This window comes from Pseudorasbora parva, chromosome 1, assembly GCF_024679245.1.
Source record: "Pseudorasbora parva isolate DD20220531a chromosome 1, ASM2467924v1, whole genome shotgun sequence".
Taxonomy (NCBI): Eukaryota; Metazoa; Chordata; class Actinopteri; order Cypriniformes; family Gobionidae; genus Pseudorasbora; species Pseudorasbora parva.
In genome coordinates this window covers 64,312,156-64,328,911 of record NC_090172.1, presented here as the reverse complement: position 1 = coordinate 64,328,911, position 16,756 = coordinate 64,312,156, and the positions used below count along the sequence as shown (strand labels likewise).

The following is a 16,756-nucleotide window of genomic DNA, read 5'->3' as shown; positions in this document are numbered from 1 at the left end:
CTGCAGTGAGGCAAATCAGACTAATATAGCTTTTAAACCTTTTTTTCATCTTAACATACAGATGTAATGAAGTGCAGCAACGCAAAGCAATATCAAATATTGGGAGGGACAATTTGGCCATTTCTAATAATTAGGGGGGAACTTGGCTCTCTCTATATGGTGGTTACGACACTGCTGTACGCAGTGAAAAGTATTATTATTTAGATTTGATCATTTATTTGAAAAATGATCAAATATGTAAAAAATGTGCATAGCTGACACTTAAATTAACAATTTACAGTTGGTCTGTATACTGCAAGTCATTTCATTCAAATGCCATGGAAGTTAGAAATGGTCGTATATTAGAATGATGTCTGTATCTTTATGTGCGCTATGCATTATGGGACCGGAAGTTAAGTGTATGAGATGAGCAGAAAAAAGAAAGTGGCCATGCAAGTGTGCGGCTGATTTAATTCAGTATCTGAATACACTGAACAGATATACAACAGACATGATCGTTTGTCACTTTAGAGACGTTCCCTAAATTTGCGAATAGCGATCGTCAATCCAACTTTACGGCAGTGTGTTTAACGGGGTCTTCAGTCTATCTCCTGGACTGTGTTAACGGTGTTCGCCCGTACATGATTACATAACACTGTTCTTTTGCTTCTCACTTTATGTTTTATAAGAATAAGAATAGTTTATGTCAGTTGGACAATGGACGCTACAATAATAAACGGAACGCGTTATGCTCCATGTGACGAGAGTAAGATAGATGACGACAATTCACCATGACGTCACAACAGTAATAAACGATCTTCCGGGTGGCAAAAGCCGAAGCGTTCCTATGGCAACGCTAGTAAACTGCTTAGGATTCAGACATAGTTAACATGATTATTGAGGGACTGATTGACTAATTCAGGAGACAGCAATACATGAAATGCCTAACCTTGCTCCAGTAGATGTAGATAGTCTTTTAAATGAGCCTCAGCCTACCATTGAGTAGTTATTTTAGTCACTGTTGCTGTTTGACTTACTATATGTTAGGCTATCGTAGATGGTCTATTCCCCTGTTATCTAACTAAAAAAGGCTATGATGGTTTTCTGTTGCTGTGAGTCGGATCAGGCACAGACGTGAGCTTCTGAAGGATAGCGTGCTGGAGACTAGCGCTACTCCTCAAACTAAACTCGAGGTGATGATGAAGCCAGTGTGGTACACGTATCACTCATCCATCAGCCTACAACATGTTCTGCTTTTCCTATTTCTTCCATTGTTATTCGATCAGTAGCCTAAATGACACTAGAAGTTCAGTCTCTTCCTACTTTTACTTCAGGCAGTGACTGGCAATGAGTTCGCTTTTTAAAAGAGATCTAAAGTTTACTAATATTAGTCTTGAATTTCCCCAGCTGAAGATAATTATGCTCTGCTATGATTTTGTAGATGGACCGTTTTGAGAATACTTCTGTAGCGCCACTTTTGACGCCGTCCCCTCGCTTTAGCCTCCTCACCCACAGGTTTAGCTGGATATATTAACTTCTTTCTGAATGAAATCGATACAATCCTACACCTTTTGCTGTATATCTGACGGCGCAACCCCAAACACAACACGTTTTCATCATAGTTTCAACTTTAATCAACAACACTGTTCTTAACTATGTAACCGTTAACAGTAGCCGGCTGATCTCTTCGAAGCCGCTCGCCTTCTGCCACCCGGAAGTATTTGGGTGCCGATTGTTTAGATTCTGAAATGGATATCCGGTTGTTAAGTCTGACGTCACGACTGAAGTGATGGCGCTCTCTCTCTAGAGATGCTCATATTGACCGCATTGACCGCTTCATCGTTAACAGAAAGTAATAATTTTGACTAATTACTGTCTGTTAAACGGTTTAAAAGATATTATTAGTGTATTTGCTATAATATATGTTCATATACTGATAATATGCTGTCACAGCATGAGTGTCAACGTGTGCAACACGTGGATAAAAGCCATACTTAAAAGTAAATATAGGCCTATATATAGATATCTTACCAGAAAATGACTTTGGTAGAAGCTAAAGTCACTGTTTACGATATTACTAGAGTTTTTTTTAAAATGTGATATCTAAAAAATTATATTGACAGCATACATATATATATATATATATATATATATATATATATATATATATATATATATATATATATATATATATATATATATATATATGTATGCTGTCAATATTATTTTTTAGATATCACATTTTAAAATATACAATTTCTCACATGTCTAGTATAATTATGTGGTTTTGTTTCATTAATACAGTGTATTTTTTAAGACAAACAAAAATATTGTGTCAAGAATGTGTATGTTAAGTTTTAACTCAAAATAGATCATTTTTTATAGCATGTTAAAATTGTCTCTTTTTTTCGGGTGAGTAAAACCTGCTGTGAAAAAAAAAAAAAAACTGTGAAATTGTATTTTTAAAGTGTCGCAGACACTGCAGGTGTATTTTTAACTATGTACATTTCCTGAAGAAAATGTGAGTGGTGCTTGCAGTGGCAAAACTCGGGGCCCAGTTACACTGCTGGCATGTTTTTAGCAAAACGCTGACACAATTAACATTTTGTTAGCATGATGCTAACACAATTAGCATGTTTGCTAACATGATGCCAACACAAATAACATGCTGTTAGCATGATGCTAACACAATTAGTATGTTTGCTGACATAATGCTAACACAAACAGAATGTTATTAGCACAATGCAAACATGATTAGCATGTTTAGCACAATGCTAACACAATTAGCATATTGTGAACATAATGTTAACACAATTAGCATCTTGCTAGCATGATGTTAACACAATTAGGTTTTGCTGGCATAATGCTAGCTCATTTTGACTTGTTTTTATCATGTTCTTCTAACCCTAAGCTAATTGATATTAGCATGTAGATATTCAATGTTAGTATTTGTGTCGCATGTTGGAAGAGTTGTTTGCTAACATGATTCAAAAGACCCAAACCCCCATGATGTTCTGATGCAGAGATACTCAGTACTGTGCAAAAGTCTTTGGCACGTTAATATTTTCACCCCCCAAAATGTTTTTAAGCCAGTTATTAATATATTTTGCAATAGTTGTCAGTAGGTAATATCAGTTTACGTTTTATTTTGCCATTAATTGTAATAATCCCAGTGAGATTTGTGTATGCAGAAGGAGTCTGACAACAGCTGTTTGATCCACACAGAGATCTAATCTTACAATCATCGAGTCCGTCTGGGTTTACATGAAGAAACCGAGACAAAATCCACGAGAACTGAGACAATATCTCCAAGACGCTTGAAGAAACCTTCCTGCACAGCTACAGTACTGTCAACCATTTTAGACACTTGTGTAAAAATGCTGTAAAGTGACTGTCATTGTATTAAAGCAATTGTATTTAAACAATTAGCCTAATGTATAACGATACAGTTTACAGTGGCTTTACAGATTAATTAAAAACGTAAAAGATTAAAACTCACCTGCACTCAAAAAAATGGTCCAGGCCCTTCATAGATACGACATGTTGGTCACTTTACTTAAACATATCTAATTTTGATAAAATTGAATTCAATTGTGTTCAGTCAACCTAATATATATTTAAAACTGAAGTTTACCTAATTAATTTGTGTTAAAACTACATAAAATATGTGTTGACATAACTAACTGGGCAGTGGATCTGTAGTTCCCAGCATGCTTTGCAAGGGACTGAATTATGAGAGTAAATTTAGGGATTAAAGTGTGAATTTATGGTTTTTTGTAAAGGGAAAGATGTTGTAAGTTAATGTTAGTGTTAGTTATTTTTCGAAACCGGGTCCCAAAGTGAATGAATCTGAAAACGATCATCTTCCGTCTTCGGGTGCCTGGGTTCACTCAGTGATCGATCTATTGTTAGGCGTTACGTCACCCTTTTCTTAAATATCATTATATACATTGTGTGTGATGAAGAAATTATGACATGTTCAAAAAAGTCATGCTATAAGTATAAAAATATAACTTAAACTGTATTTGATAAAATTGAGTTGGACCAACTCAATTAATTGTCCAAAACTGAGTTTGACCAACTCAATTACATTTCATTGCATGAATTAGATTTTTATTTTTTGGGGCTACACATATTGATTGGATGGAAAACCTGCCCTCAATTAAATTGAGTTTGTCCAATGAGTTATTTTTTTGAGTGTGAGTTCCATTCTTTGTTCTTCATTTTCTATAAGCAGAGTTATCAAACCTTGCTGTATGCAGATAAAGGTCAGATGATATTACATGTTGATGATTGTATATGTTACTTTTTTTACCACTTATATGTATATTTTATATTATATTTTACTTTTTTACCACTTATATGTATATTTTATATTATATTTTACTTTTTTTTACCACTTATATGTATATTTTATATTATATTTTACTTTTTTTACCACTTATATGTATATTTTATATTATATTTTACTTTTTTTACCACTTATATGTATATTTTATATTATATTTTACTTTTATTTTACCACTTATATGTGGACAGAGGTGAAAAGTTTAGGTTGGGGGTTTCCGAGAAAAGCAAACCACTTGTACAGAAAGCGAAACCATCGAAAAGACCATAGATACTATTATTAAAATACTGGGGGTTGATATGAAAATGAAAAATACTAATACTATGATATGAACAATACTATGTGTTGACTTTTTCTTAAGATGGCTGCCTGGAGACTGATGTTACAGGACCTCTGATTGGAGGAAACATGGCATGGGGAGGAGACGGTAGGACAAGAATATAAATATGAATAAAAGAGTAGTAAAAGCATTTTGGGACTGCCCAGATGCTTATCTCTACTGTTCAGAATCCTGATATTAGTTAACCTTTTTTTTACTTACTGTAATTCATAATAAGTTATACTTTTGATTGATAATTCGACTCCTGGCCGATCACTGAACTTGGGGAGGACTTTGGGGAGAATAAGTCCAACAATTTGAACATCACAGCAGGACTTAAACACACCCTAAGTCACAAGCAAGGCTTACGTCACTTCAGAGTTCCTACTTTTAGTTCTCGGGGAAGCAACTCTGGCTAGTTCCTATAACTATGTTCCCATAGCCTAACTACCCGGTGTGAAAGCCACTCATGTGAAATTGTGGCTCATATGTATGTGTTCAGTCTATTCGTGTGTAGTTTTTCTTTGCAAAGTGATATTGCCACCTACTGGCGTGGCACCAGAATACAGCGATTTTAGTCATTTTTGCGGATCCGTGTGAACGGGATTGTTTTGATAGCGTTGCCGTGAGTATGCGAAAGAAGACTTTGGGAATCCTGGTTCCTGGAAGAAGAAAACAAGTAAGAAATATTTAAAGCTTGTTTGGTCTTGTTTTAAAGCTACACTGTGTAACTTTTTTGGTTTATTCTTAGCTAAAAACACTTAGTTCTTTCAAAAATATATGTCCTCATTAATGTATATTTACTTCTTTCAAGTAATAATGTATTCTCGTAAGTTAATAATATACCATTGAAAATTCATACGGGTGAGGGGTTCGAATGCCGGTCGCCATGTTGCTCCTCCATCTTGAAAGTACAGTAGCCAAAGAGGGACATACCCGTAAATTCAAGCTTCGCCTTTCGCGTTTTAACACTCGATGGCACCGTGTTGAATGTGAAGAGGGGGATTGCCATGTTAATTTTGGACTAAATCGGCCACCGTAGGAGTTAAAAAGAAATCAGAATTGAGAGGAACAGAAACTTTTATTCACTGGATGGTCATATACCTTTACACCGCTAGATGGGGGAAATATCACACAATGGAGCTTTAAGTTAACTTGTCTTAAAATGGCTAAGAAGCATTGGCTGTAAAGAAACCATAAAAAATGCCATTCGCTCGCCCTCGTGTTGTTCCAGACTTTTGTGAGGGGGTTAAATGTGGGTCTATATGAATCATTCTCTCAAGTCTTCAAAGGATGTATGATAGAGAGAGTGGAATCTGCCCACTCAACACTTTGTTTTCCTGCATTCAGAAATGCTGCCTTAAACAGAGCCTCATCGAATATCAGAGACATTAAAACTGACATCAAATCCGACATCATTTAGCTTGAACACACCAAGCAGAAATTTGAGTGTTTTTGATTATTATTATGATTGGTTTTTTTTTTTTGTCTTTTCAATGAACAGCTGTTTTTATGAGCACAACACTACAGATTTCATTTATAGGCAAAATACAGACTTTTCCACAGTATGCTTCACATTTCTGTTGAGCACGTCTCAGATAGAAAGTCAAATGTTCCATAACATACATTTCCTTAACAATTTCTATCCTTCATCAATTGTCGGGGGATCTTTACTTAGCCATTTGCTAGTTATTGCTTTCTTGCTACCTGATAGAAGTATTTGTAACAAATATCTGTCTTTCTCAGTCCTGTTGGTAGATTTAAAAAGAAATAATACGGCATTCCGAAAAGATATGGAAGTTAGGATATTGTTTAAAGCCTGATGTGATGAATAAATGTCAAGTTTAAAGCTTATGTTGGCAGCAGCCATCAGTAACATTTCTGTGTTGAATATTGTGGGGGATGAAGAAGTGTCTGGTTCTGGTTTTTTTTTTAGGTCTGCTTTTTTATGGTAGAACGCAAAAATGCACATGACAGAGTCATGTCTATTATTTCAAAACGCTTTGATGACCATTACGCATGAAGGGATGATCTCTATTTTCTTGGAAAGAATTACCACAAAACACTGCATTTATTTCTTAACCTTTCTTATACTTTCTGTCCGTTATCACAAGATACGGAAACACGTGTTACTCACACACTTCCTCTTTTCATACCAGGGATGTAGTGTTGAAGGGCTGTGAAGTTCTCACTCGTGTGTATTGTGGATAAGGGCAGTGTGAAGGAAGGCCAACGACTCTGATGTCAAGAACCTGTTGATTTACGTTTACAAGCCAAAGAACAATGAGTTCATGGAGAATTGTGCTTTTCTGCATCATGTATATTCAACAAGGTGAGTTCACTGGATTTTACTCTCATATTGTTGTATTGTGAGGAGTTTGTTGCATTAATGTTGCATCCTTTGGTCATTTGGACAATATTATTGAAGTTATTTTGTGAAGAAATTGTTCTTTCAATGAGAAATAAAGTCTGGGTTCTGCTTCATTGGAAACTGGGTGTTTCCCTTTCCGGCAAATGTTCTTATCACATGTTAACATGTTCACACAAAGTAACAAAGTAACTGATCTGTTTATTTTGACAGTGTTCGGTGATGTGAAATATACTACCGGTTACCTCAACCAATCAGTCATCCTAAAATCTGGAGCAGACGGATCAAGGAACCTCACCAAAGTTCAATGGTCCATTTATCCGAACACAACATTCATTGCAGCTCTAAAAGATGGAGAAGTGACAATATACAAGTTTTGGAGATATTCGGGTCGACTTGAGTTAAACAACAGAACGGGAGATTTAACAATCAAAAACCTGACTATGACTGATGGCATTACATACACAGTTATCTGGCTCAGCTCGAATGATACTCGAGAAAGGGTAGACATTCATCTCACAGTCCAAGGTAAATGAGTCTTCAGTATAGTAAACAATAAAGTGGTGCCATATAAATATTTTTGATTCCGCAAAGTAAATCAGTTGTTAAAACAACGATTTACTCGTAGTGCATTTCATGGAACCATTGATGAAGAACCTTTATTTTAAGAGTGATAATGACTTCCAGCCCAATTGAATAGTTGATGTAATGTTTGTCCCAATTGCAGAACGACTCAAGGAACCAAAAATCCAGAAAACGCTCGATTCTCTCAAAGACGGCCAATGCCACATAGCCCTTAATTGCAATGCATTTAACCAAAATGTGAATCTGTCCTGGACTCCTGACCGCGAGTTTAACGGATCGTATATTTCTGGAAATGCTGTCGACTCTTCATTGGTTATTTTCATGTCATTCAGTGGCAACAGAAATGTGACGGTCAACTGCACTGCCTCCAGTGGTCAACAGACAGAGACGAAACAGATGAAAGTGGGATGTTCAGGTGGGTCTCATTAACCGGGTGAAGCACTGTGACGAGGTGTTAATTTCTTTATGATGCTGCATACTACATATGTATAGCGCCAGGGCTTCAAAACAAATATATGCCGAATATCTAAAGCCCAAAATATACTTAGCTCATAGCATACTCATTTGCATAGCTCTTACTAGCCTTACCCCCTAAACCATACTCTCATCCGGGTCACGGCACCAATATAATCAGCCCTACGCGAACGGCTCAGAGGCAGGCTCTATAAGACGTGTTTGTGCTAACAAGGAGGCTAAAGACCACAGTCGCTAGTGTCAGTCACCAGCGTGCCTCTTGAGATCAGGGCCAAATTTGCCCATTGGCCCCTGTCCATCATGGCCTCCTAATAATCCCCATATAATGAATGGCCTAATCACTCTGTCTCCTCTCCACCAATCAGCTGGTGTGTGGTGAGCATTCTGGCGCAAAATGGCTGCCGTCGCATCATCCAGTTGGATGCTGCACATTGTTGGTGGCTGAGGAGATTCCCCCCTTCTATATGTAAAGCGCTTTGGGTGTTTAGAAAAGCGCTATATAAATGTAATGAATTATTATTATTATTAAATCATCTTGATGATAACTGCCTACAATGACATTAACTTTGGGGAAAAAATATTTGAAGTGGAATTTGATTGTTTAGTTTGCCTCGTGTCCATTAGAGAACACGGAGGGGCGGCTATACTGCGACCGGCCCCCTGGGGGCGATCGAGGCGCGGAGGCTTGAGAGGGGTGCTGCAGGCTTTGTTTACACACATAGCTCTTACTAGCCTTAGCCCCTAAACCTCACTCTCATCCGGGTCATGGCACCAATGTAACCGGTCCTACCTGACACGCTCCGAGTGGAATTCGAAACGATGTCTCCAGAATGGGAGTCAGGCACACTAACAAGGCCTCTTGAGATCAGGGGAGTGAGGTTTATATGCACAGCTTTTACAAGCTGGCTTCTTTTACACATGCTTATTTATGTGTGTGACGGAAATGTCATCATCAGTGTTGTACTCTGTACGCTCAGCTCACGAATACCCCTTGAATTTTTATTTTTTCATTAATTATTTGGTCCACCACATGGCGACACTGTTTCACAGTCAAAAAAGAAACAGACGTCACATTGTCAAGGACTTATGTGAGAGGACTAATGTGTCCATGAAATAAGAACGGGCAATTCTTGTTTTATGAAATATTGCATTATTTGTTATTGATGATTTATCTGAGCACATCATGTTTTTAAAATGTGTGTTCCTTCATAATTACATTATCTTCATTATCGAGGGCGGGGCAACCTGTCACTCACATGAGATCCACCCATAGCAAACCACAGCCATCCAATGAAATCCCTGGATAAAATCCTACATTTTTTCTTGTTTGTGAAAATATTTCACACAGATATACATCACAATAGGGAAGAAAATACTACTAGTAGTTCGTTCACAGATGAGCGCTTCCGCTTTTTCTGCTCTTGTGTATGTGGCTGGCCCACTCTTATCTGGGTCATGGCATCTGGGTCATGGCACCACAGCGCTGTTTCATCATATTACACACATTTGAGTGCGTTAAAAGTTATAATGCTACTCTGTGCGACGGTTTGGCGCTACTATGAGACACTTGCAGTGAGCAAGATCATATTAGGCATGGTAAAACATGGTACTCTGTGCGGTAAATCAAGAACACCAGATTTAAACGATAAGACTGTGTTGAGCTGTTTAACAATCATTAGTTTCTGTCCATGAATGATCCAAACAGGTACTCACCTGTCTAATAAAACATGTGCATTGAGTGCTTGGCTGAGAGTTTGGCTGTACACTCTAAACGTTTGTGTTAAAACTGAAGTGTACTTTAGGCTTAAGATGTGCTAACGTAAATGATGTTATCTTTTTGATGTTTTCATACATTATTCGCACAGGATCGGAGTCTCTTCCATCTTTATTTGATGTTGGCTCCATGTTGCGATAGCCTTTTCTTCGCTATTGTGACATATAGCCAAGTGAAATGGCTTTGCAAACAAGAACAAATGTAGGACGGGGCTTGTTTTGGCCATGTGGAATTGATTGGATGGTTGGGTTTTGCTATTGGTTGATCTCATGTAAGTGACAGATTGCCCCGCCCTCATCATCAGAGAAGAAATGTTGCTGCGAGAGGGAGGGGAAGTTATTTTGAATATGAGGCACATGAAAATAAATTTTCAAAAATAGTTTTAAATGATTTCATGGGGACTTTATCATACATGCAGCCAGGAAGAAAATACAGTTCAATGATATGAAAAGGGCTTTTAGTGTGTACAAAGACACATTGATCCTGACAGAAGCAGTGAATAGTGAGTCTACATAAATGCGAATGAAGAGTTCTTTTGTTCTTTTCTTTCTAGAGTTGCAGAAGCAAAAGTGTGAAGAGTGCACAGTTTGCGGTTCGAGCAGTTCAGGGTGTTCATGTTCTTCATCTGTGATAGGTGCTATGGTGCTTACAATACTTGCAGTTTTGCTTTTATTGGCTGCATATAAATGGAGAGGTAACAAACATTTCTCATAATCAACTTTACAATAAAACATTTGCATGACTGATATTGTCTTTATGAACTATAATTCATCTTCCACAGAAAAAATTCACGATTTCATCCAGAAACACCGGTAATATACCAGAGATCACGTATGTAATGGACTAAACAGAGGTTTACAGCAATATTTCTGTATATTTTATCATTATTTTTTAATTGGTACCAGTGGCTGTCTTGACTCCGGTGGGGATGAAGGCAAAGCGAGACGTGACCAAATGGAACAAGACACAAAGTCCACAAAAACTTCTGCTGCATGAGATTCATCTGAACACTGACCAGAGTGTGTTTTTTTGAGAACATTATGAGGAAGCTTCAGTTTAAAGCAAATGGAGTCTGGAAGTCGTGACTTGGTTTGACCTCATTAGAAATGCACCAGTACGCAGGAATTCTACACGCCGCGTTCCAGTTGGTTTTTTTATAATGCCCTTCACGTCTCGAACTTCCCTCCGTCTCGTTCACTCGGATGTGCGTCATTGCTTACGGTGCATGAGTGCCCACTACTGGCGGAAACTTTGCAATGGACTGAACTGGAACGCTCTAAGCCCTCGATCACTTGGAATCCACTATGGAGCTGATATATTATTTATTGTTTTCCTTTATGAAATTGATGAATGCAGCATTGTATATGTATATAAGTGTGTTTGGGTTGTTTTAAATGTTTTTAAAAAAATATTAAAATATCATAGAGTTGTTTGTGGTGGGGTAAATGAAATGCGATATGCGGTGACGTCACAATCGCGTTGCATTGTGATATATGGAGCTGCCCTAAAGTGTACATATGAAGTAGACATATGAAGGGTCTCTCCATATAAACTTCCCTTTGAACGGACTTCAAAATGGCGGCAAGGGCAAGTGCTTAGGGAAGTTTGCAAGTGGGTGTCTAATAGTGGAGTGGAACACAGCACTGTTCTGTCATGCACTTCCAGTGCAGCGTTCCACTCCACTATTAGACACCCACTTGTGAACTTCCCTAAGCACTTCCCCTCGGGGGAATCCCCTTGCCGCCATTTTGAAGTGCGTTCCACTTCGTGAAGTGGACAAGGGAAGTTTATATGGACAGACCCCTACTCCCTCGATGTTGACCGAGGGAGCGAGTCTACTTCATATGTTCACTTCAGGCAGCTTCATATACCACAATGCAACGCGATTGTGACGTCACCGCATATCATGTTTAATTTACCCCACCACAAACAACTCTGATATTTTTAAAACATTTAAAACAACCCAAGCACACTTATATACATATAGAATGCTGCATTAAACAATTTCGTAAAGGACAAAAAAAGGAGTGAGAAAAATTGCAGGAAAGACGGACAGTTCACTCTTCTCATAGTGGATCAGACACCTGCGAAATCAGGTGTGTGTGTGTGTGTGTGAGATTACAGTTCACTCTTCTCATAGTGGATCAGACACCTGCGAAATCAGGTGTGTGTGTGTGTGAGATTACAGTTCACTCTTCTCATAGTGGATCAGACACCTGCGAAATCAGGTGTGTGTGTGTGAGATTACAGTTCACTCTTCTCATAGTGGATCAGACACCTGCGAAATCAGGTGTGTGTGTGTGTGTGTGAGATTACAGTTCACTCTTCTTGTAGTGGATCAGACACCTGCGAAATCAGGTGTGTGTGTGTGTGAGATTACAGTTCACTCTTCTCGTAGTGGATCAGATACCTGCGAGATCAGTTGCGGATATCGCGGGACTCACACTCGTGCGCTCTGTTGCCGATAAACTGGATGTAATTTCAGTTCTGTTGCTTTTATATGAAAATAAATATTTTGAACAAGACACCCAAAGTTTTTGATATTTATTTCCATCTGAAAGAGTTTGAGGATATCCACACATAATTTATACACATAAAAATATGATATCAGAGTTTTAAATTCAAATATTAAAAAAAAAAAAACCTTGCATCACGGTTGTTTAAACCAATGAGCATTAAGCTGTGTCGTCAGCAAGTCGTTTCCCATCGTGCTTTTGCTCAGCACAGTCGGTGAAGAGCAGCTGCGCTCGACTGCAGAATCCGACACGTCCGCCTTTCGCTCGCGAGAGATTTTTGACATACGTCAGCATGACGTCAGAGCAAGGCGGACCGCCCTCGGACACATTTCTAACCGGCATGCATCTCGCGCTGATCGCGTGATCGGTTCTGACCAGATTTTGCTCATCTCAAACAAGCCTAATAAAAACCAAGGGGGTAATCTAGCGCTCGGAAAGCGTTCCACCCATAGGGGCTGCCATTGCTAACCAAGCCATCACCTGCTGTTAGCATCCTATTGACTCCCATTCATTTTTGAGTCACTTTGACAGTGAATAACTTTACATCTGAGACGTTTAAAGACTCCATTTGTCCATTGTTTATTTCTAAAGAAACACGACAATGCATAAAAGGCTCCGTTACCTTGTATCTTACACTATCGCCCCGCAGAAGCTGTTTTTGTAAAAATAGGCTAACGATTGTGTCATAACCAACGCGACTCTGTCGCACAGTTGAGAAATTACCGTGTAGACCTGAAGAGACGCTCGCAGGCAATCTTTTACTGTCTATGAGACAGTCGGGGGGACGTGGAGACAAAGTCTGATAAAGTCAAGGGGGAAGAATGGGGAGAAGCCCATAGTGAGCCAAAAGCAACGGGAGAAAATATTTAAACAACGTGATTCAGATTTCGCTTTCCACATCTCCTAGAAGACTCACAGCTGTCAGACAGGAGGCTCACGTCACATCTACGTCGTCAAGCTCAGTCTGAGCCTGCGCAGTTCGCTCAGCCATCAGGAAGTGAGTGCCCCTAGGTTGACTTCATTATTTCGCCGTAGACGTCAATGGGGTCGCTGTGTCCATTTCTTTTACTGTCTATGATAAAAACCAACTGGAACGCAGCGCTGGTTTGTCATGTGATCCTGCCATGTGCGCCCTTGTTTTGTGTTCTGTCGCGCCATTGGTTGATTGATTTATCATTGATCACAGGTGTGTCTTGTCCAGTCATTAGTCTGTGTATTTAAGCACTCATGTTTGCCTTGTGTTTTGGTCTGTTATTGAATGTGAATGTATACGTATCTGATTGTTTGTGAAGGTTTAATGTTTAAAGTTACATTTTTAGGTTTAAAGTTTTGTAGTTAAGTTTGAAGTCATAAACTCTACAGTTGGCTTCATAAACCTCACCTTTGGGGGATTGGTACACAAATGACTTTCAGTCTTTACTTGACAAATATGGCAGCTTTTTTATTGAAAACATTGTTTAACTTCATAAACAATGTTCAATAATGCTTGTAAAATATATGCGCACTCACAGTTCCCTACTGTTAAAGGTTATGTTCTTTTATTTATAAGCACATTTTTTGTTTCCACTGTTCCTTGTGTTTACTTCCTTTGTTTAGTTGGCCCATTATACATTGGAAGTGTTATTCATTTACTCCATTGAGAAATAGATTTTTAATGATAGCTTATAAACCTTTAGGCCTCATCCTCGTCCCTCCCTCACACTTCTGTACAAACCCTGCCCTCGTGGCTGTTTCTTTTCTTTTTTTTGTCCACAAATCTTATTTCATTTTGATATTTTTTTTTTAAATATTTTTTTAATGCAATTTTTGGGAAATGTATAGTTTTTAAATGATTTTTACTATTGTTATTTACCTTTAAATTACTAATAAATAAATTATGTAAGCGCATTCTTCACATTCTTTCAACTTGAATTCACATTGACTCGCAATTTTCTGTTAATTCAGCTCAGAATGTCTTACATTGCCAACCTCTTGTGGAAAATATAATAATACAACATGATATTTCATGACTCTGGCCACAGATTACCTTATAGCTCTATGTGGAGCAAATGAGCTGTTCCACTGGCTCCTCAAGTCATTCAGTATGCATTCAGATACACAAGTAGACATTTATTCAAATAAAAAAGAATTTTTGTTTTTTTATTTTCTTTCAAGCATTTTAAGAAATGCAAGAGAATTTTCCTCCTCAACAGCTTCTTCCTCCTGTGGGGTCCCCCAGGGTTCGATTTTGGGGATTTTTTTTTCATGTACCCGTCCACAAACGCGCTGCCGTGTTTTTAACCATCTGCAGTCTGGAGAGAGAGGCCTGGCTAATACCAATACAGAGGCCATTACAATAGTCCAGGCGAGATGGAATAAAAATATGCTCCAGTCTTTGAAAGTCATTAAAGGACAAAAAAGTTTTCCCCTTGGTTAGTTGTTTCATTTGAAAAAAACTAGATTTAACTATCGAGTTAATCTGTTTGTCCAGTTTAAAATCACCACCATCCATAATAACCCCCCATATTTATTTTTTATTTATTTTTTTGCATGGGGCTTAACAAGTAAACTCAGTTCACAAAGGTCCAAGTCTAACGACCCATGTCTACCTCCTGATGTAAACGGCACAACTTCAGATTTTTTGCGTATCGTCTGCATATTGTAGGAAATACCATATTTCCTTATAATATCCCCCAAGGGCTAGCCTGACAAGCCAGACCCACATCAAGATGTTTGGTCTGGAAACTCACCATTGACAGCTCAATCTGAGGGGCGGATAAACGGTTGTCTTTCAAACTCCCTCTGCACGCGATAGGATAGCGCTACACCAACCAGAGCAACGAAGGTGAAGCGGAGCTCGCTGACAGATTAAACATTCACCGTATCCGGTCGGCTAAACTCCGAACACATCTTCCCTTTTTAAGAATGACTTCAGTGCCGTTCTTTTCTCAGAGAAAAGCTTAACTCCAAGTCTTCCAGAGTCGCGGTCAGAGCTGATTCGAAAGACCGCCGTTCGCCAGCTTCTGTGTTTACTAGAAGAACACAAGCGCAACTCGGCCGTCGTCATTATGGCCCCGCCCGCCGACTCTATACACGATGTGATTGGCCCGGCAAGAGTTAGGGGAATACAGCTCAGAAGGGTATTGAGAGTTCCTAGACGACACTCGCAGGCACATTAGATTTGCTGTCGCTAGGGTGTGTCTAGATTTCTAGGCTACCCAAGGGCAGCATCTAAAGGGAAAACAATATAGGCCCCAAAAATCGAACCCTGGGGGACCCCACAGGAGGCATACTTCTTTTATCTTTCCTAAAACCATTTTCTCCTACAATTAAATCCCCACAAAGCTTTCTGAGAGCTAGAAATCCAGTAAGAAGATTGTACACAGTGAAATTAAGTTGTGACAAAATGTTAATTTAAATTGAATATTGATCAAGCAGCAAACATCCTCGTTTTGTGTGAGTTCTTCCATTTCAGCAGAAAAAAAAAAATCGACACATTTCTAAACGAGGAAAAGGGTTCATTGCATCCGCCAAATCCAGCAGTAAATATTTTAAGTAAATGTAACTTAAATAGTATTTTGGAAATACACTACGTCTACAAAGCCTGGTCTAGATTACTCAGAAGTGTACTGTATAATTATACAAAATATGTTTTTACTACAGATCCAAATTAAGTGAGCTGTTCAAATTATCAAGGTAAAGTAACAAAGCTGGTTGGCTTGATTCATGGCTTAAAATGCTTGAAAGAAAAGAAAAAAAGAAAAATTCTTCCGTAACGAGGGGAAAAGTGTGCGGGACTAACTGAACCGTGGGGCCATATAAGAGTGAGCATGTGTCTCAGTATTCTCAGAACAGACCCTGGTTAAGGTCATTGTGCTGTTTCTGTCTTTAAATGGGAAGTGGTCAACTCTGACCCGAAATGGGCATGTCATGTCACCTCTATTTCAGAAGATCTGCCATCTTCACAAGTACGGCTCCTAAAAAGGACATTCCACTGAAGCCTTTTCACACTTGACCAAACTTCCTAGTGACGCTATGTCAATGTTTTATTTGTGTTAGGCTTATACACAAACAGCAACTCGTACATAACAACGGGCTAGAGTACAACACGAGTTAGTCCATAAGATAACTGTTAACTGTCAGACAAATGAAGACAATTGGTTGATATTGGTTTATAATCGAGACAGAAAAACAAGACCTTGCTCTGGCGAGTCTCAGAAACTATGTAAGGTTTGTTTCTGAGAAGTCACTAAATATGACAAAGTTGAGAGTTGGAGTGACGTGTCAAAGGTGCGAAGTATGAGGCAGTGGATGAGTTGTGAAAGAGAAGTGATGATGCTGATGGAAAGAGTGATGTTATTTTGAGCCAACTGACCAATCAGTAAATGCCTGAAGTTAATATAGGGAGAGGAAG

At 38.6% G+C, this 16,756-nt stretch overlaps 1 protein-coding gene across 3 annotated transcripts; it reads left to right on the top strand.

The window, feature by feature from the left end:
- Positions 1–3,219: 3,219 nt before the first annotated feature.
- On the top strand, positions 3,220–11,700 carry si:cabz01074946.1 (SLAM family member 5). Of its 3 annotated transcripts, XM_067452076.1 has the most exons (8): positions 3,220–3,323; positions 4,689–4,754; positions 6,859–6,978; positions 7,228–7,542; positions 7,742–8,014; positions 10,401–10,541; positions 10,629–10,659; positions 10,753–11,700. In XM_067452076.1, the coding sequence occupies exons 3-8, from the start codon at positions 6,930–6,932 to the stop codon at positions 10,841–10,843; spliced, it is 900 nt and encodes a 299-aa protein (XP_067308177.1). In that variant the 5' UTR covers positions 3,220–3,323; positions 4,689–4,754; positions 6,859–6,929; the 3' UTR covers positions 10,844–11,700. The 3 variants fall into 3 exon arrangements, with proteins under 3 accessions (XP_067308177.1, XP_067308178.1, XP_067308179.1); XM_067452077.1 differs by lacking the exons at positions 3,220–3,323; positions 4,689–4,754 and adding an exon at positions 4,889–5,325; XM_067452078.1 differs by lacking the exons at positions 3,220–3,323; positions 4,689–4,754 and having other exon boundaries at positions 6,193–6,978; positions 10,629–10,678.
- Positions 11,701–16,756: the final 5,056 nt, after the last annotated feature.